The sequence below is a fragment of the Nylanderia fulva genome, unplaced genomic scaffold, assembly GCF_048542155.1.
Source record: "Nylanderia fulva isolate GAGA-0341 unplaced genomic scaffold, ASM4854215v1 Scaffold18, whole genome shotgun sequence".
NCBI classification, from domain to species: domain Eukaryota; kingdom Metazoa; phylum Arthropoda; class Insecta; order Hymenoptera; family Formicidae; genus Nylanderia; species Nylanderia fulva.
The window spans coordinates 837,294-858,141 of NW_028190055.1; the positions used below are offsets into that span (position 1 = coordinate 837,294).

The 20,848-nt window shown below is 31.5% G+C and overlaps 2 protein-coding genes and 1 long non-coding RNA gene across 3 annotated transcripts in view; 1 reads left to right on the plus strand and 2 right to left on the minus strand.

Moving 5' to 3' along the window:
• Positions 1-9,285, plus strand: part of LOC146723621 (uncharacterized) — a 148,080-nt gene extending 138,795 nt beyond the window's left edge. The window contains exon 5 of the long non-coding RNA XR_014924465.1: positions 8,563-9,285. This is a non-coding gene — a long non-coding RNA (uncharacterized LOC146723621). The remainder of the gene's footprint in view (positions 1-8,562) is intronic.
• Positions 1-20,848, minus strand: part of LOC146723629 (mannosyl-oligosaccharide alpha-1,2-mannosidase IA-like) — a 312,214-nt gene that overhangs the window by 10,068 nt on the left and 281,298 nt on the right. Inside the window, exon 3 of the mRNA XM_085481402.1 lies at positions 14,958-15,173. Within this exon, the coding sequence (XP_085337528.1) occupies positions 14,958-15,173 (216 nt within the window). The remainder of the gene's footprint in view (positions 1-14,957; positions 15,174-20,848) is intronic.
• LOC146723630 (uncharacterized) lies at positions 2,553-5,982 on the minus strand. The gene is made up of 9 exons (XM_085481401.1): positions 5,839-5,982; positions 5,455-5,574; positions 5,254-5,371; positions 4,771-5,032; positions 4,391-4,507; positions 4,080-4,170; positions 3,696-3,838; positions 3,314-3,446; positions 2,553-2,631 (listed from the first exon to the last, which is right to left on the minus strand). The coding sequence occupies exons 1-9, from the start codon at positions 5,980-5,982 to the stop codon at positions 2,578-2,580; spliced, it is 1,182 nt and encodes a 393-aa protein (XP_085337527.1). The 3' UTR covers positions 2,553-2,577.

Consider the following 20,848-nt stretch of genomic DNA (forward strand, 5'->3'; position numbering starts at 1 on the left):
ACTGTTTTTTATTATGCATGGTATTATTTCAGTGTGACGAAAAAATACGATAATCGCTTATAAAAGAGGATAAAGTAGTAATAATGTGGTAGATTATATTGCCATAGGGTATAGCAATATATAAGATAATAAAATTAATTACTTTTGAAGAATATCGCGTTTTTTTCTTTCTTCACATTATAAAACTTATGCATAATTTTTTTTATATCTATGCAGGAAAGAGCGTGGCGTAAAATATATTTTATTAGTAGACTATATACTTTCGTAACTTCTTATTACTTTTGCCTAATATGCTAACACAAATACTTCGAAATATATGTGAATAAACATCTATGATGTTTTTATCTAATAATAAAAGAATACTTAAATGCTAATTTCAGATATAATTAAAATGTTTATGCGCATATAGCTGTTTTGTATAACAATTAAAAAAATGTTTATAATGTTGTTCAAGATAATGCAATTCAAAAGTTCAAAGTTGAAACAACGTTTTACTCTCTATACAATATTTTCATCATTTTAACTGCTTATTAGTTTATATTTTAATTGAATAACTGAATATTTTGATTCAGTGTGCCAATGTGATATAGTATTATTCAAACTTGCTAAAGTTCGATTTGAAATTAGTTTCCAATAAATAGTGTGAATTTCTGATGTCATCGCTATTGTTTCCTTTCATCACTGACTACATTACATCCCGAGTAAATGTAACATCATAAAGTAAGATACTACTATACTAATAATCTAAAAAATAATTCTGATTATATCGTTTTATATTGCGATACAACAAATATGTTGTAAAGCTGTTACCGAAGCTAAACCTTCCACCGATGCGATTAGTAACTATACCACTAAATATCTTAAATATATACATCTTTGATCTTTGTAATATAATAGTAAAGTAATAATTTTCGAGTACGTAAAGAAGTCGTGTACCACTGCGCTATATCTATATAATTAAATAAAAATCGATATAATTATTTTTGTATTACACGTGCAGGCAAAGTGGCACTTTGTGTGCATGTTTTCTGTGCGAAAAGCGGCCGATTTCCCACGCCGCAAAATGGCGGCGTGCGATCGGCCACCTCGCGCACAGAAAACGCGCACAAAGCCACTTTGCCTGCACTTGTAATACAAAATAGTATGTGTATCACGTGCGGATTGACAATTGTTCACTCATGTGGGGTGGTCGCACTCGCCTTCGGCTTGTGCGTCCATCCCCCGCACTCGTGACCAATTGTCAACTTTCCGCACTTGATACACAATATACTATTATGTATTTTATAACTAATTTTATATTAGTTTTTTATATTTTCCATAGTAACATATTGGAATAACGATATTTTTTATCAATATAAATCTGTAACTAACAATTTTCTATAAATACATCGTTTTTTAAAATCTCAATTAATATTTGTAAGATACGTATTAAGTACAAATACAAGTAAAATATTATTATTTCAAATACAAAAGCTCATTGATTAACATTTAAATTATTATTTAATTAATATTATTTTTCATTTATCAATTTGATTTTATATAATGTTTCTCAAATTTTTGGAACACGATATTTATATTTCTTCAAAGATATTTTCAACATAATCAATTTACTGTCCAAAATAATTCACCCAAAACGTAGCAGAAATTAGATAAAACATATGCATCCGATGTCACTATGTCACCGAATTACTCTCGATTGCTTGGAACAACTAAAACAAATCGGAAACTGTATTTCACGAACTATACATAAACAGATGCATAAATAGTGTCCAACGCCCATCATGCCTTTCCTCTCATGTGTACCAGTAAAAGTTGAGTGCAAGCACGATTTATGCATTCATTTGTACACTTTAATGTTTTCATATTCAGTAATAATATCCCTACGTAAATTTCAAATTAAAAAATTTGCATAAAATTGTGGTTTAAATCAGCGTCTACCAATATTTATTTTATGATGTGAATTTCTCGATATCTAATGAAATGAAATATAAAGCAACAAATATAAAATAAAAAAAACTAACATAGATACTAATTGAGTAATTCGAATAAAATTAAATTGTGTACATATAAAATATTTGACAATTTCCATCGTGCGAGTTATTAACAAAAATTCTAAAATATCATATAATATACAAAAAGCAACATAATTAGAAAATAATCATATATTATTTTGTTACACAACTATAGAAATATTAAATTTGTAATAAAATACGAATTTAATTTATGCAGAAATAAAATATATTCACTGTATATACTTACTACTGATTATATATATTATCAATATAAAACTATTTTTATACTAAATATATATATATATATATATATATATATATGTATATATTGTATTAATAATATAATTAATTTACTTTATATTTTTGAACAATTGATCTTTTCTCATAAAAGATATTTTTATAACATCATAAAATAATTATATTGCCTTATTTTGTTATATTTTTATTTTATTGTTTTGTGTGAATGATCAGAGAACTTGGTCACTCATAGTTATTGATAGTACTACTCATATATTTAGATAATTTGGTATCGATAATTACATTATGCTGTCGTGAATACGTATGATTATATATGAGTCGAATATATGACCATAGTATAAGACAATGCCATACTAATAAGCTGAAACAAGAATTTTTTATATTTTTATGTAATAATCCTTATTATAATTAAAATATGTATATGTAGTATCTGCATTTATCTCGTTAAAATGGATACTTTTTAATAAATTTTTTCCATGTTTTTATATTATATAAAATATTGTTTAATATTATATAAAATACTGTTTACATAAAATATTATAGTTTTTTTATTTTATTTGTCAAAAGATTATATCTATTATTTGTTTTTCATAAGGCTATTAAACGAAAAATACACAGAAAAAAGAAGTGTCAAATAACACACAATTAGATACTCGTATATACGTAAAAAATTGTTTGAATGAAAACATTTTATATGTATAATTCAACCAAGAAAAATATTAATCTTACTTAAGAATAATTTTTTTTGAATAGAAAAGAAAATTGTTGGATAGAAAATAACATTTTCCTATAAAATAATATATTTTATTATTCTTCAAATAACAATATATAATATTGAAATAAGACTGTAATGTTGTTAAAATTTAAGATTTAGCAAATTCTTAAAAGAAAATTATAGATATTTTTGCGTACATACGAGTAAGTAAGTGTTGATTTAACAATACTTTTTTCTGTTTAAATTTTGCAAGAGAAAGAAGAGTAAAAATAATTTTAAAACACAACAAACTAGTCTGCATTATACATTTGTTAATATATATTATTACCGTAGAAAAACCTTCGAACGATGCAATAAATAAACCACCGATAAGAATGTTGGTGGTTTTCCCGCTTCGTTGCAATGTTATGAGTAATAATTTTTGAGCATATAGCGGCGCAGTATACCATGGTGTATCATATCTAAACATACACATTCATATGTTATAGAGATCAACAATTTAAGAAATTAATTAGAAAGAAATCATTCACATGCAATTCTATATTATCTAATAACTACGGTTGGCAGCAGTCGGGAGAAAAATGTATCATTTCTCTATATAAATATCGATTTATAAATTTTTCTATAGAATGTTTAAATATGGGTTTTGTATTATGTATAAAGGTATTTTCTCTTTGCATAAATTTACATGCCGTTTAAGATACACTCACATCTGTTGAAAAAAACATTCACTATGATTAATTAAATCCTGTCCAAAATAATTCAACCAAAAGATATAACAGAAATGAGCGTATACGAATAAACAGGTTAAAATAGCCTCCGATATTTTGTGTGTTGTAACTGCTTGAAGAAGCTGTGATCGATAAATATAATATTACTCGAAGTTATCTATATATAATATTTTAACATATACAGAATACCTTGAAACAGCAAGATGTCTTTCTAATAGCAGATTCATTAATTGAATATATCTTTTTCTAAGTGAAAAAGTCGAAGCATCAACAATTTCTAAATTACAAACATTTGAAAAAAATTGACCAGGGAATCAGCTATTAAAATTTGACGTTATTTTGATTTCAATCTTCGATACTCACGCGAAACATATTAAGAGTTAACGATGCCACACCAAATATACATAACACAAAATAGGATGTGGAAAAATCACATAGTACAGCCTCAATAAAACTTTAAAAGTTAAAATAATTACTTACATTACAATTATTTAACGATAACATACGAATTAAATATAGTGAATATATATATTTAATCTTATTGTTATGTATTATAAAATATTATTTTTTTTTAATCTTATATTTTAGGAGTTTTTGGAAATATTTTATCCTTATATTTTATCCTAAATTACGAAACACACAATTACATATTATAAAATGTAAGAAGCACTTACTTTAAACAATGTTGATGAGTGATAAAGACGTTCAACAGTTTAGTGCAAAGTTTGCACTTAGGTTTTGAGGGTGTCGTTCTTAATAAACATTTATTGAACGCATATGTTAAGCGACAACTAGAATAATATTAATGTTTTTATATTTTAATTTTTATATTTTAAATTATATTTTTTAAATATTAAAAACTTGTAAATTATAATCAATTAAATAAGAAAGTATTATTAATAAATATAAAAAATTGTTAGTACAAAGTTGTGTAATTGAGTCAGGAATTCTTTTCTCTCTTTGTGATAAAAATTGATGTTTATAATGTAAGATTCGTTTAGAAATATTAAAAAATTAAGCGAGATTAGATATATTAAAAATTTTATGGTATCACCTAACGAGTTCGAACAGTCCACAAGTATGTTGCAAAAATATCATATACATAGTTTCTGTCGCCATAAGTACTGTCATACCCAAAAAGGCGGCAAGCATAATTAAGATTGAGATTAAGTAAAAATATTTTTCTGAATCTACAAATAGTTCTACGTGAATCGGAAATTGTCGTTGACGAGGTTCGTCTAACGGCGCTATAATATTAAGAATATCCGGTATAAATATAATTGAAATAAAAGCAAATGTTCCTGGGTAAACAATCGCTGAAAATAATCTAAATTCAGTACGATGATACTTAGAATAATTAATAATTAATATATTCTTATATTATTAATATTCTTATAATATTTATCACTTATATTTCTGATAAATTCTTTATTAGATAGCTAATCTTTAATTTTATTATTTTAATTTATTTTTCTAGTAAAGTACAAGTGTTATGAAAATAATTCAATAGAATAAAATCGTTCTCTTTTTCACTTACATCCAGAGAATATCGTAAAAAATCTACTCTTGTTAGCATATTTTTGTATTATTTTTAACTCGTCCGTGTTTTTTATCAAATGCCAGTCGCGTTGAATTTGATCAAAAAGTTTCTTTATCTACGATACAAGTGAGTATCTAAGATATCAAATAGACATTTGCTATTAATTAATTTTTTTAAATTGATTTAACTAACACTTACTTGATTAGAATTAAAATACACTATATTATATTTCAGAACATAAATTATACAAAGAATAGTAAAGGAGAAAACTTCAATTAATAACGATGTACTATATTCGTGTGTGGTAAATGTTGTCAACTAAAAAAATAAATTTCTATATAAAGAGATTCTTATAATAAATCAAGCATAAATAATTTCACACACTCTCTTTTGTATACAGAAAATTAGATACTAAAGCAACCTTACTATATAATTCATGTGTGTGAAAATATGCGTGTTCTGTACAATTTAAATTCTTTTTATATTTATAGATATATGTATTTTTGGATAAATTTATAAAGCACATTATTATGATCATGAACAAAAGACGAATAGTATTTTCGATTTAACGCTCAAAAACACCTGTAATAGTATGGCTACAACGAGTACAAAAGTTACACAGAACACTCGAACAACACGACGTTCTCGCTTCTGGTAAGGCCACAGACCGATTGACGCCATTAGCTTCCGAGTCAAGCCATAGTACTCGTTGTTGAAAAAATCCATTCCGATTCCGATGATTGCTGCAATTCTACGCACGCAGATTTGTAAAGATTATGTGGTCCCTCTTACTACCATCGGAACACTATAGCAGCTATTACAATCTTATTGCACTCAGATTTTCCGCATCGTGATGACGATAATGCAGGGTATTACGAAGAATCGGAAATAACAAAAGGACATAATTTGTAAATTAGCTTATTATAAAGTGATCAACGTACGATTACATAAATCATTCGACTATTGTGCGCTATAAACTATCAAATGCTTTGATTGCAACAAAACGCTCTGATTGCAATAAAACAACCAAATGATACGTTTAATATAATCATTGGTAGTTTTCCCTGGGAAAAAAAACATCAGTGATCACAGTGATTACGGTATCTTTGCGCAGACGCAATGCGACAAAGAATCCCTTATTGTTAGTCCTACAGCTGTTCGAAGAGCAGATTGTTGTGTAGAGTTCTCTCTCGGAGATATGTTCGTTTGGATAAAATGCGTGAATCTATTAGATTTGTAAAGTGATAGTGTAAAGATGTATATTTGACAAAATATTGATGTAGATGTGAATATTCAAGTGTTATGTTTAAAAGATTATTTTTTGCTTATTATATTACAATGATCGAGAACAATAAATAAATATATGTCAACGAGGACAATAAATTTCTACCGATTTATTAAGTGCATCATAAAATTTAACTTCGATAATAACGTCCCTATTTTTATAATCCGATTCGTAACAAGTGTTATAAAATAATATAAAAATATTTTAGAGACTGTGATTCTTGTAAAAAAAAGTGCTCTATTCTAAACTGACAATTTCGAAAATGTTTATATTGAAATTTTATGAAAATAGTAAAAATATATTACATTATTATAGCAATAATTGTTAATATTTAACTTTTCCTGTTCTAGCTGGTTGTAATTAATTATTTTGGGAAATGTGTGCCAAATGGAACTTAATACCATTATTGGAGTTTGCAAAAAGTTCAATATAAATCACTTTACGAGAATATAAATGTCCCATCACCACAGCATTTTGTCATCAACTGCATCGCATTCAAAGTGCAACATTATCTTAAAGTGGTTGATAGATTAATAATCATTTGAAAAACAATTTCCGTTTTGCTGAAGTCCTCTTATTACGATATACATAGTTTATGAAAAGGTTGTTATCGAAATTAAATTTTATGATGCATTTAATAAATCAGTAGAAAATTGTCCTCGTTTACATACGTTTATTTATTGTCCTCGATCATTGTAATATAATGAGCAATTATTTTTGTGTATCATATGTATATCACTCAAATATGATTTTTCATAAAGAACGTAATAATGTAACAGCAATATTATATCCATCAATTAATGAAAAATACTTCTCGCAAAAACAATATATTATTCAGATCAAGTTGCTCATTAATTAAAAATGCACTTAATAAGACACAAATGACGTTTAAAAATATTGTACAAAACGTATGTATTTCAAACGGGATTTTAATTTATCTAATTTATTATTATCTGAGACATATAATTACATATAAATTTTTCAGCCTCTCTCGCGCGCGTGTTTCTTTTTTATAATAGTTATTATTTGGAGAATTCCTTCATATACATATATCCACTTGTTGAAACAAGAGCATAAGTGATAAATATCATGAAGAATACAACTGGAAAAGATATGGCAAAATCCGTTTAAAAAGATTCTGTTTTCTATTTGATATTTTTTATCACGTTCTGTCACGACTTACGAATGCCAACCTTCTCAGTAAATTTTCTCAACTATTTTCCCCCATAAAAACTGTTTTTACGCAAACAGCGTATACATTACGAAGATTTTGCGAAATATATTTAGAAAACATCATAAGACTGTCGTCGCGAGTTAAAGTATCGCATTTCATAATTTCCGAGATTCGCAATGCACATGCAACACCTACACATTCCAGTGATTTATTTTATCATAAAAGTTATCGAGAATCGTGCAATTTTTATTAAAAAAAAAACCGATATTTTGTAAGAGTTTTGTATGATTTTTTATCTGAAGATTTTTTGTTTTAAGAAACAATATAATTTCAGCCAATATACAGAGTGTCTGACATAAGGTGTCACACTGAAAATGTATAAGTAAATCTTGTTATTTGGAAACACTTTCTCAGCAAAAATATTGAAGCATCAATAATTTTCGAGTTATAAGCGATTGAAAATAAAGGGTTTTTCGCAAACTAAGCCTTGTGGAAACAAAATATTAACCACATTCTTCAATTAATTTTAAATACCTAGAGTTTACTTTAATAAAATTTTAATTTAAGGTTTAGTTATAAAGGTACACAATGGCAAAAATTAGGAACATGCAAAAAATGATGGCCTCCCTCGACATTTTTGCTGAAGAAAAATCGTCTCCAAATAACGAGATCTATTTGCATATTTTCGGTGTGACACTTTATGTCAGACACCCTATATAAGTATAAATTTAACAAAAAATATTTATGTGTAAAACAGTAGATTCGTAAAACTTTTTAATACGACATTTTATAGTAACAATATTTGTAGACTTTCACTTTCTATGCTAATTAAAGCAACCGTTTACAGGTATGCCGGTCCGATGAGCTTTTCGAGATGAGCGCGCAACAGCTGTACGAAACATCGCTCACCCACGCACATAGAAGTGTGCGTTGCACACGTGACAGCCCTGCAACACAAGATGGAATGGGGATCCGAGCTCATTGCGATGTACGCGCGTCTCTTCGCTCGCATAGCGTTGTTAAACGAGGCCTGGCATAACTGCGCGTTACATGCATCTCGCATATCTCAGCGAGCTTCCTTCCTTCCGTCCTCCTGCCCTTCGACAGAAATGAGAGAGAGAGAGAGAGAGCTAGGTCGCATACCTGCAGACCGCAATCTACTCAATGTCTGCGAATAGCGGAAACGTGCATCAATATACGTCGATGCTCGTGTGCATCTCGATCAACTAGATAAAATGTTTATTTTTCCAAGTAGTTAAGTCGACGCATCGACTTCGGCATCGTACACGCAAATTGTTATCCCCAGGGAGATCAGTTTACGGTGTGCTACATCAAAGTGTCAGTAGAAGAAAAACACGATAAAACATCACGTTATATCGTATGACAACGATAAAACGTTTGCGTACATATGTTTTTCACTGAAGAGTACAACGCAGTTTATCTCCGACTAACGACTAACGTTATATTAATGATATTTAACATTTCTTCTTTATCATATGTTAATTATTCTCAAATTTTTATAATTTATTATTAATGTGATCTCTAGAATTCCCAAATAATTTTCTGTATTTCAAACAATTGATAAGTCGTATATTTATCGTTTTCTGTTTTATTAAAAATTACGTATTTTCCCTAGATCGCGAAGTTTCTATAGATGATAACTCAATAAATCTGAAATATTTATAATTTTCAATTTATTAATCGTGCGCGTCTGGATAATTTATTTCATCATAATTATACATGTTTTCTGCTGTTGCGCAATAATTATATTTTTTGTATCTTTTTCTGTTTATAAATAATTAATATTCATGTATATTGTTTGAAAGACTTTTTAACATTATTTTAATTAATTTTAATTTATTTTTAAAAACTTTTATTATCAATTAATCTCAACAAACCAGAGAAATTGAATATCACAATGCATTTCTATGCATGTAAATGTTCTCTAATTAAGGGAGAAATATATCTATATTATATCTAAAAATGCACATATAATGAACAAGAGAAATAAAATATTGAAATATATATAATCAAGAGAATACTATGTAAAACAAAAGTTTTTATCTAACTTTTACTCAAAATTGTTTATGTAATGTTTATCATTCAAGATAGATAAACAGAGAAAAGAGAGATTAAAATGTCGTAGAAAAGAGAAAACTTTATAGAATCAAATATGGAATTTAGCGTTAACGCTTTTATTACTTTTTTTTGTCTTCTTACATTGTCAAGTCAGTTTAAAAACGATAAAAAAAAAACTTTCAAACTAAATAGAGGTCCCACAAAGCAATCCAGCTTCTCCCAATATCATCAAAAATTTATAAAAAAATATAAAGTTTATTATCCTTCGTTTTTTTAACTTTAAGGAAACTTCTTTTTGAGCTTGAACAAAAAGTTTATATAGAACCATCGCTAACAAGCGGCTTTTAGTTAAGTACTTTTCCATCCTTTATGGAAAACAAAATCGCATAATTTTTCTTTTTATATTACAGCTCCGATTTCAACTTGGCAATATTAAAGTATCGCGTACGCAACTTTCAAAACTACACAGATGGAGAAGCTTACGGCCAAAAATATTTATACCTAATATCGCATGCCTACTAAAAACAGACGCACATGAATGTCGACGTAAATTTATGTTCTTAAGATATTATGCTAAAAGTTTTAAGATATTTCAAAATCTTTGATAATAATTTTAAAAAATATCAATGATTGTGTGCACCATTTATTTATGTGTAAAGATCACAGAAAAAAAGGAATCCTTGATTCAAGTATATTTTTATTCTCGAACGCTATTTGATTGATTTAAGCATAGAATGCTCTTTGCTCTTTGTAATCACAAATTTTCATTTGCCTTAATAATAAATAAGTTTGTATGAAGTATATTTTATCCTTAAGATATATTCTTGTTTGAAAAATCGCATATGGTAAAAACAAACTTAGTCACATTTGAATTAAGAATTATATATTTGAAAGTATCGCTTATATCCGATACTTACTTGTCCTTGCAATACTTATAAGTAAATTTCAGCTTCAATCAAGAATATTTTGCATTTTGTTTTAAGGATAAATTATTCTTTATCCAAAATTATTTATATTTGGCGCTATTATAAGGATAAAATATACTTGAATCAAGGCATCTTTGCATTCTTTCAAGGATACTGTTTTTTCTGTGCACAGAAAAAAAGGAATCCTTGATTCAGTATATTTTTATTCTTGAACGCTATTTGATTGATTTAAGCATAGAATGTTCTTTGCTCTTTGTAATCACAAATTTTCATTTGCCTTAATAATAAATAAGTTTGTATGAAGTATATTTTATCCTTAAGATATATTCTTGTTTGAAAAATCGCATATGGTAAAAACAAACTTATTCACATTTGAACTAAGAATTATTATATATACTTGAAAGTACTTGTCGCTTGTCCTTGCAATATTTATAAGTAAATTTCAGCTTCAACCAAGAATATTTTGCACTTTGTTTTAAGGATAAATTATCCTTTATCCAAAATTATTTATATTTGGCGCTATTATAAGGATAAAATATACTTGAATCAAGGCATATTTGCATTCTTTCAAGAATACTATTTTTTCTATGATGTGTTCAGGAATCATGCCAATTTCTATGTACAATATCGCTGTTAAATAATAATCTTTCTCGCAAAGATACAATATCTTACGACGATAGCACGCGCAACATCGACGATTACATTGTCGTATAAAATGCGTGTATCTCATCGTTCCTTTTTGTCGTTTCTTTAATCCCGCGTATACGGTTGTGCGTAATATTAACGAGGAACGGCGGTGTCAGATACTGGATGTGTGGTGGCTGGTACCTTGTGCACTCCCGTCTCCGCACGTCTGCATTCTTGACGCATAATACGCGATGCACCGCGATCTTCGTTTTATACTTGGGGCGGTTAGGCCCTTCCTGCAGCTTCCTTCCCAAATTTATCGCCCGTCCGAATCGCGGACAAGTCCATATAACCCGTTCATAATCTCGGTTCCCACCTAACGCGGTGCTAAAGCCCGCGCGCTTTCTCGCACTGTTTTCATTCTTGTATAAATCTCATTGAAGGCGATATATTGCACGATATTCCTTTGGCCCGCTCGCACATATCGGCCATTGAAATTTATTTCGCTGACCAGATGCGAATAACCGAGATGCATCATTGCCGTGCCGCCTTTTAATTTCGTTCCTTATCGTTATTATTGAACGTGTGCGTGAAATATACAGGGTGTTCTCGAATCATTCACATTCTTCTCCATTTTAAATTTTAGTAATAATCATTTTGGAACAATTCTCTGTATATAGCATGACAGTAAATCACTCTGTCAACTTAATATTCTAAAATATGAAGCAACATTACTATTATATTTGCTCATATGAATATCTAAATGAATCTGATGATATGATCACATATTCTTACTTATTTAGCGCCTATACTTTACGTGTAATTTAGAAATACGTAAAATATATAATTAAATTTATTCTTAAACAGCAAAAAGATTTTTAAAAGTCCTACAATCGTGCATGCAAATATTTGTTAATATAAATAATCGACTTGATTATTGTGATAAATATTTGAGAAGATCTGATCAAAAACTTTAGAAATCTCTTTCAAATATATTTCCTATGTTGCAGAAATAAACGTTGCAGAAGGGAATGAATTACATAAAGATAAGAGACGCGAGATCGCATCTAAATGTTTCTTAACGTAACTTTGCATCTCTTGCAGACAAAATACGATACACGAGAGGAAAGAGTTTCAGAAACTGCCGCGAAACAATAGGCATAACTTCTAACACGGTTGATACGCCGGTTACCGCAAGCCGAAAGCAGCTAATACAGCAAGTTATCCACTTAGAAATCCGACGTAACACCGCGAGAGAAGAGTTCGAGGTGTCGCGGGGAGGATATAGGGAAGGCTGTTACCAACTTTGGATAAACCGGACTAAGTTTCCTGGCTCGGTACTTACGGAACTGTCACACGAAAACGCTCAAGTTTATTCTTCCCGCACGCACCGACAGAGAAATACCGCGGACATCGATTTACATAACGATTAAGTTAATTCAGGATTTAATGTTTGCCGAAATATCTTTGAAGAAGTAACATTCTTGAGGAAAATTAGTGACTCTCCTATTCCACTGGTAAGAACGTAATTTGCAAAATAAATAACTATACCTATCGACATCAGTTAAAACATAAAGCAATTATATACACTAATTGTCTAATTTCATTCATTTAATTATTTGTTGCGTGTAATCGATTCTGCACCAAGTATAAAAAAGAAAGAGATGTGTATTTTTTACTCTTTCACAGATCGTTTCTTAATTTTCGCAAATAAATATAATCATAAATAGGATCTGAAATAGATAGAAATTTCAATTAACTATTTATCATACTCATTCTCGTAATGAGGTAATTGAAATAATTTTTATTTTTCTCACTTTTTTTCTCACCTTTACACAGCTGAATATTCAGTTGGATAATATTTGAAATCTAGAAAAACTTTTCAAAAATCTGTCCCTAATGAAAAGTTCTATCGAATCGCTGAAACGAAAGTTGCTAGAGTGACAGTCGTGCGACATTATATCGTGCAATATAAATAGACATATCTATCTACTCAAAGACTTAATAAAATCAAATATAAGATTTAAGAGCCATATAAAATTTTAATTCGTGAAAATATGCGAATGGCTATGCATAAAAAAATCATGTTTTGAGCTTTATCAATTCGTCACACATGAAGAGAATATTTGATATCGCAATGGAATATTTCATGTCGCAACTTTAAGCCGTTCAATTCGCGAGCCCTACAAAAATGGCCCGCTGTAATATTTTATCGAGGAAATATTGGATCCAGTCGGGGATTTGAAATATTTCAACCTAGTCCTGCTGTACGAAGATAAGATTCTCATTCTCCATCAAGGTCACGGCATATCTACTTAGTGACAAATGAATGCTTACAATTTTCAAGGATTATCCTGAACTTTTTTTAAAAGTTCATTTATTTAAAGAATACATTATTCTTTTTTATTTATTTTGGTATACTTGTAGATTTCATCACATTCAAAATTAAAAGTGTTTTATCTCTTAAAAGTCTGCTTTAAAATATAATTATCTAAATTATCTTTGCCTCAAAATACCTATACGATATAATATTATTTTACTTTTGTATTACATTTTACTCGAATAGATCGGCGCCAAGAAAAGATCGAAGGGTGTCTTCGACGTCTCATCAGAGTGGGACTTTCCTCGACACAGCAAACACATTTCCGACATGTTCGATAACGTAAAAGTAAAGAAAGGACGAGATGCGGAGAGGAGGAATAGTGTATGCAGACGTGCGAGCCTATATCAAAAGTTTGCTTCCGTTGGGGTCCGCGAAAAAGGAGACGATGACATGGCTGCATCAGGTAAGTAGACTCACGACGAAATTGGTTTCGACGCATGTCGACGAATGTCGAACTTTCATCGTGATACCTCCTCCACTTGAGGCAGACATCACTGTACTTTTTCAGTCATAAAAGAAAAAAACTGCAGAAATTCTTCAAAGAAGCGTAAACACAAGATATTCGTATATACTTGCAATTTTATTAAAACACAGCTTGCAATTTATATTATATTTATAATTATTTTTTACGTTCCATGTTAAATGTTAAAATTAATATATGATAGCAATGCTCATCATACGAGATTTTATGTTATATTTGAGAAAAGATATTTAATTAATTAAAATTAATTAAAATATAATTTTCTCAGAGCAAAGGGAATAAATTCATTAAATGTATTATATAGCAGGAAAAGATATACTCAGGCTAGCAAAATCCTCTTGCAATCAACGTCAGCCGCCCGATTAAAATAAATACTTGACAAATAATTATTAAAAGTAATGCAGGATAAAAGTCCGTCGTCATGAGTTTTATAAATATGTATATATATTACTCATCGATGTACAGAGATAAATCGTAATTACCATATCAATTTCGAACAGCTCATAAATAAATATTTTTTTGCTTTATTAGTTATTTGCAGTCATTTGTTTTGACAATTTATATCAGATGTCCTTGTTTTATGTAGGAACGTTTTTTTTATTTTAGCTTTCAGAAATATTATTTTTGCGTAATGTATACTCGTTAAAACTCGCATAAATAATTTGCTAAATGTTGAGAGGTTATCTCAACGTAACACGTCACGTTGATAAGAAATATGAGATATGCAAAAATATACAAGTACTCACGATATCGAAGTCCAGATTCTCGGCAATCCAGTCGCGTCCCTGCTTGAACTCATCGTGGAGACCCATGATGTAAAGAGTGTCGAGTCCGTCGACGATGGTCGCACCCATATTCGAAGCCCCGAAAATGCTGGCACTATGACCTCTCTTCGAGATTGGTCGTAGCTCGTTTTTTCCCCATGCGTATCGCACGTAGTTGTCCCAACCATGTTTCATCATCTGCGCAGAAAAAAAGAAACAAATACGCAAACATTAGAATTTTTTATTATGATTATCTTTCACGATTACATAATAATGTCAATTGCCTATCAAAATTTCTACACAATTAATATAAATTATACATCTTCTATTTGTGAATTCTCTGTTTTTTCAAGTCAAGAAAACTTTCTCGAGAATTCAGTATTAAATACATAGCATCTTCAAAATTAATCGTTGTAATCCAGATATATCCAAAATATATGTACATGCGGTAGGAATACAAAGCTTATAAAGCTGCTAAGAATTTTTATAAAGAAATGCTACAAAAAGATATACAAAATAAAAATCGATGTTTTAAATTTTCAAGTTTTCTACTATTATTAACGGTATGCACAACTACAGTCGAAGCAGCAAGCATAGAGTTGCAAGAATGACAGGCGCGCCACGTGAGCTGTTCCGTGAATACAAATATATTTCTAGGTACGTATGTATGTGTGTGTGACCATTCCGTTGACCATTATTTTCGTTCCTCTTGATTTTTCAAACCATTTGCCGGGCACCCGTAGTCATGGTCGCTTCATCACGTTTTTATGACGGCATAATTTAGGGGCAATATAATATCGGAAAGGTCTGGCCAGTGGCACCACCAGGAGTGGGTCCTCTTTGCCTTCCTTCCTCTCTTTCTCTCTCTTTTTCTCTGCGGTTGCTTTTGTAATAAAAAAAGCGGAAATTAGAGAGCGTGAAGACAGAGCGTGCAAAATGACAGAGAGAAACGTGTGTCATTTTATAACTACCTATGCCCGAGTCGCGAAGCTTTTAAATAAAATTGTGCGCGACTCCTCGGACAACAACGAGGCGATGATAAGACATATAGTACGCGTTTTCGTGATTATTTCGCGACATTTGATATCAGAGTCAGAGTACAATATCATATTCGAGTGTCAGATCATCGGATAAGTTTGCGATAAGTGTGGAAAAGTGGTGTCGCGCGATAAAGATGCGAGATTCCGAAAGACGATGCCGTCGCCCCGTTATTACATCGTCCTTGGAAGATGGGATGCTGGCGATGCAGGAAATTGCGGGAAACAGATCGGTAAGGGTTGACGCGTTCAACGCCTTCCGCCATTATCCACGTAATCGCGGATAATTTGTTCCGTAGAAACCGCGGCGAATGCACGGCACGGCACATGGTGGACTTGTAACCGGTAATCTGGTTAACATCCATGTTAGGATTAAACCATTAGCCCCGGTGTCGGCTGGACGGATCGAAGGGAAACGCGACGAGGAGACGATATGGAAGGAGAAAGGACACGGTAGAATCTAGAAGGGCAAAACCTCGTGTCGGAAACGTGTGGCCCCCGTTCAATTATTCTCTCTTTGTTACGTCACTTCCGCGGTAACCGGATTCTCTCTCCGACTACGTCCGGAAGACCGCGCTTCTTTTTTCGCTTTTGTAATCCACGAGTAATCCATTAAAACCATTTAATGCGGTTAAGCAGGAAGCACCGGCACTCGTACGAAATACGCGAAATGTCTGTTTTAATCGGAAATAAAATTATGCTAAATTTATATTTACATTTATTTATTTATTTGAGAAACACGTGAAACATTTTCTAAACAGGTTTCAAGTTGTTTTCTTTTTAATGCGCTGATTAAAAAACAAATAAAAAATTTAATTTAGCTCGTGTATGCATATACACGTACATAAATCTGTCTTCAATTAATCCCTGAGCTAATGGATAAATTCATTATTTTACGCGCATTATTCACGCGCAGACAAACCACGGCACAGGTTGAAGGTTTCGTAGACGATATGAATTCTACAGAGGACTCGTGGGAGCTTTCTCGCGTTTTGAGAGAGAGAGAGGGAAGAGAGAGAAAATATCCTTTCAAATTGCCTGCGCTCCACGCATTTCCATTAATAAACAAAACGCACGTTGGAAGAGAGGAAAAGCAGAGGCAACGGCAGCAGCAGTAGCAGCAACGGAGAGCCTCGTCGAAAAGGGTGAGAAGAGAAGAGAGGGTGGCGATATTCCGTCAGACGATTGAGTATGCACGGTATACACAAACAAAGCAAAAGCTTCGGGATACTCCAAGGGAGAGATGCGCGCACACAAGTGCGCATCGGCGCTAGTTTTGCGTACGCGCGGGCGTGTATATTGCCGATACCGGGCACGTATAAGTGTACTTAACCGTGACGCTTTTATTTCCTCTCTTTATTTCCCGCGGTTTTCAATTTACGTTATTTATTTCCCTCCACGAACATCCCAGTCGTCCCGCCGCGTCGCGTCGGCGTCCCACCGTGATTTTGTGAAAGCACCCCAACTCTCTGTGCCTCTGTCACATGCTCACACACACACACACATGCTTGTACGTATGCGGAGATGCGCATAGATGCGCGTGACTTTTAGTACCAACATCATCAGGGATAACGTGCTTCTGTGTGTGTGTGTGTGTGTGTGTGTATGAAAAAATATATATATATATAATATACTTTTTTATCTGCGGTACAGCGAGCCTGGATCGACGTCACGAAACCCTTTAAAAACGTTTCGCGCACGTCATAAAAATCTAACCGCGCCCGAGTAACCGAGCCGCGCAAAAAGAAGCGAATACTCAACAATTTACACGTTACATTTCTGAGGAAGAGTCAATTGAGACAAAGGAAAAGAAACTTGATATTTTTTAACAGAGACGAGGAAAACGCGAATTAAGTAGTCGGAAAAAGGAATGAAAGAGAAAATATAAGTGTGAAGAGTAACAAAAGTAAAGAAACCAAGTTCTCTCTTTTATTTCTTTCTCTCTCTCTGTGTGTTTGTGTGATGGAAAAAATCTTATTTCGATAAAAATCGATTTTCCAAATTCTTCGACGAATCTTCAACCATTTATTCTCGTCAATAATATTTTATTGATGTTAAGAGAAGGAACAGGGGGAATTTTTGAGATCCCAACCATAGGATTCAAATTCCTTTCCAAAATGTTCTTTCCTTCATAATTGTCGCAATAACATCGCGTTTGGCTCTATTGGTCGAGAGGAATCAAGTGGAGATTGTGGCTTTAAATATTTTATTGCTTCGGAGTAGATAACTCGTACGAGTTTAATAACTTTATCTATCAAATTATACAAAAATATGTTTATCGTGAAGATTCCAAGAATCAAAGACGCGAATCATTTTCTGTATGCGCTTACATCCTTTCATCTGTCGAGTCAGTGATTATAATATAATGATAGAACGCGCTCAATTACGACACTCGTTACCGGATCTCATTAAAACGCGAGTAGTGAGATCTACGACGTATTTCTGCGATTAAATATGTAATTATGTACGAAAGTTATTCGTGCGGATGTCGGCGCGACACAAGACTGACTGTTGTTGAGAGAATAGACGATGAAAATTTATACCACGATTACTTTACTATACATATGCGGAGAATATGTAATATGGAAAATGCGCGGACTTTCATCACAAATTGTAATAAATTATTGTGCACAAATCACAATAAATTGATCCTCGTCGGAAATATTTTTGACATTCTTGTTACACACTTTGTTATACTTTTTCCACCTCTATCAAATATATTCAAATTTACCACAAATAAGTATCCCCGGCGCGCAAAGACGCTGTTGCATAATTGAAAGCAAGTACACAGTGGAAAGAAATATAAATGCATATTCATGCAACGTGTTGCATGCGCTTTGAGTAGCGTAGTCAGAGTAGCAAAAACCACTACGCGACGAAAATTTTACTCATTTCGAGCGTATATACGAGGACAGCTCGGTGCAATGTGCAACGAGTTTAAATACAGACAGCCCGAGATATGTGCATACATATGTGCACGCTTGTTTCCGGAAAGGTGACGGCATATAGGACAAAGATACGAAGATCGTGTGAGAGAAACTTCGGTCGGCTCGTAAACTTTCGAGCGAGGTTTAGTATAATTACACAGAAAAAAAGGAATCCTTGATTCAAGTATATTTTTAATCTTGAACGCTATTTGATTTATTTAAGCATAGAATGCTCTTTGTAATCACAAATTTTTATTTGCCTTAATAATAAATAGATTTGTGTAAAGTATATTTTATCCTTAAGATATATTTTTGTTTGAAAAATCGCATATGGTAAAAACAAACTTAGTCACATTTGAACTAAGAATTATTATATATACTTGAAAGTACCGCTTATATCCGATGCTCACTTATCACTTGTCCTTGCAATATTTATAAGTAAATTTCAGCTTCAACCAAGAATATTTTGCACTTTGTTTTAAGGATAAATTATCCTTTGGCCAAAATTATTTATATTTGGCGCTATTATAAGGATAAAATATACTTGAATCAAGGCATCTTTGCATTCTTTCAAGGATACTGTTTTTTTTGTGCACAGAAAAAAAGGAATCCTTGATTCAAGTATATTTTTATTCTCGAACGCTATTTGATTGATTTAAGCATAGAATGTTCTTTGCTCTTTGTAATCACAAATTTTCATTTGCATTAATAATAAATAAGTTTGTATGAAGTATATTTTATCCTTAAGATGTATTCTTGTTTGAAAAATCGCATATGGTAAAAACAAACTTAGTCACATTTGAACTAAGAATTATTATATATACTTGAAAGTACTTGTCGCTTGCCCTTGCAATATTTATAAGTAAATTTCAGCTTCAACCAAGAATATTTTGCACTTTGTTTTAAGGATAAATTATCCTTTATCCAAAATTATTTATATTGTATTTGGCGCTATTATAAGGATAAAATATACTTGAATCAAGGCACTCTTTCAAGGATACTGTTTTTTTCTGTGTATAACTTTGTTTATTATTGTTCGCGTATTGTACTAGAGCTCTCAAACTAGCGCAAATTAATCTCTGCTAAGTAGAACCGATGGAACCGACATTCCCCATTTCTCTTCGCCCGTTTTGCGAAATTCGCGGATGAAAGGTCGCTTCAGAAGAGATCGCGCCACCCATCGCTTTCTCGCCTCTTCTCTCGTGTCTACTTCCTCATCCTGCTTCGCGGACTCCGATGCTTCTATCATTGTCCTATTCTGCGCCTCCCTTAACTAGCATCTTTCATTAAAGGAAGCCGCCACCATTGTGCCCAACTTGTATGATTGGATAGACAATGCGACTTCGTCGGAGATTCCCGCGGCTGCTGCCGTTCACGCCGCGTGCTCTCCCACGAAATTTCCGGATTTCTATAAATGCTAATCTGCGCGAGGAAGGAAATATGTATATATCTTACGGACATTATCGTAACGAAGCATCTGAAGCTATGCAACCAGCGAAAGGAAACGTTATTGATGACTCGCATCGAACAATGTCTACGCGATATAATAGAAAATCTATAGATACATTGCACACAGCACATTTGTGAGTTTATCAATTCGTAAAGAGAGAAATATAGAGAGAAATCAGAAATATTAGAAATGATTTTTGTCTATCAAAAGTAAGACAATTTATGACATATGCGGTTGAAAAAAATGTTTGATGAAATCGTAAAATTAATATATCTGAAAAATGTTTCTTTCTTTATATAAAATTCTATATATACTTTCTCAATCTTATTTACTTTTTTGAATTCTGATTTTTAATCAGAAATTTGTATATTGACACAATCCATTCATAATTATGTTTATACAAAAATGACTAAAGAAAAAAAAATAAAATAAGAGAGATGATAATCTAAAAAATTATAT

Coding starts and splice junctions, on each gene's coding strand:
- LOC146723630 (XM_085481401.1), bottom strand. CDS start 5,982: ATGGATTTTTTCAACAACGAGTACTATGGCTTGACTCGGAAGCTAATG. Junction 5,372..5,454: donor TGTATTTTAATTCTAATCAA/GTAAGTGTTAGT, acceptor CTTGTATCGTAG/ATAAAGAAACTTTTTGATCA. Junction 2,632..3,313: donor CGTTCGAAGGTTTTTCTACG/GTAATAATATAT, acceptor TTCTTGTTTCAG/CTTATTAGTATGGCATTGTC.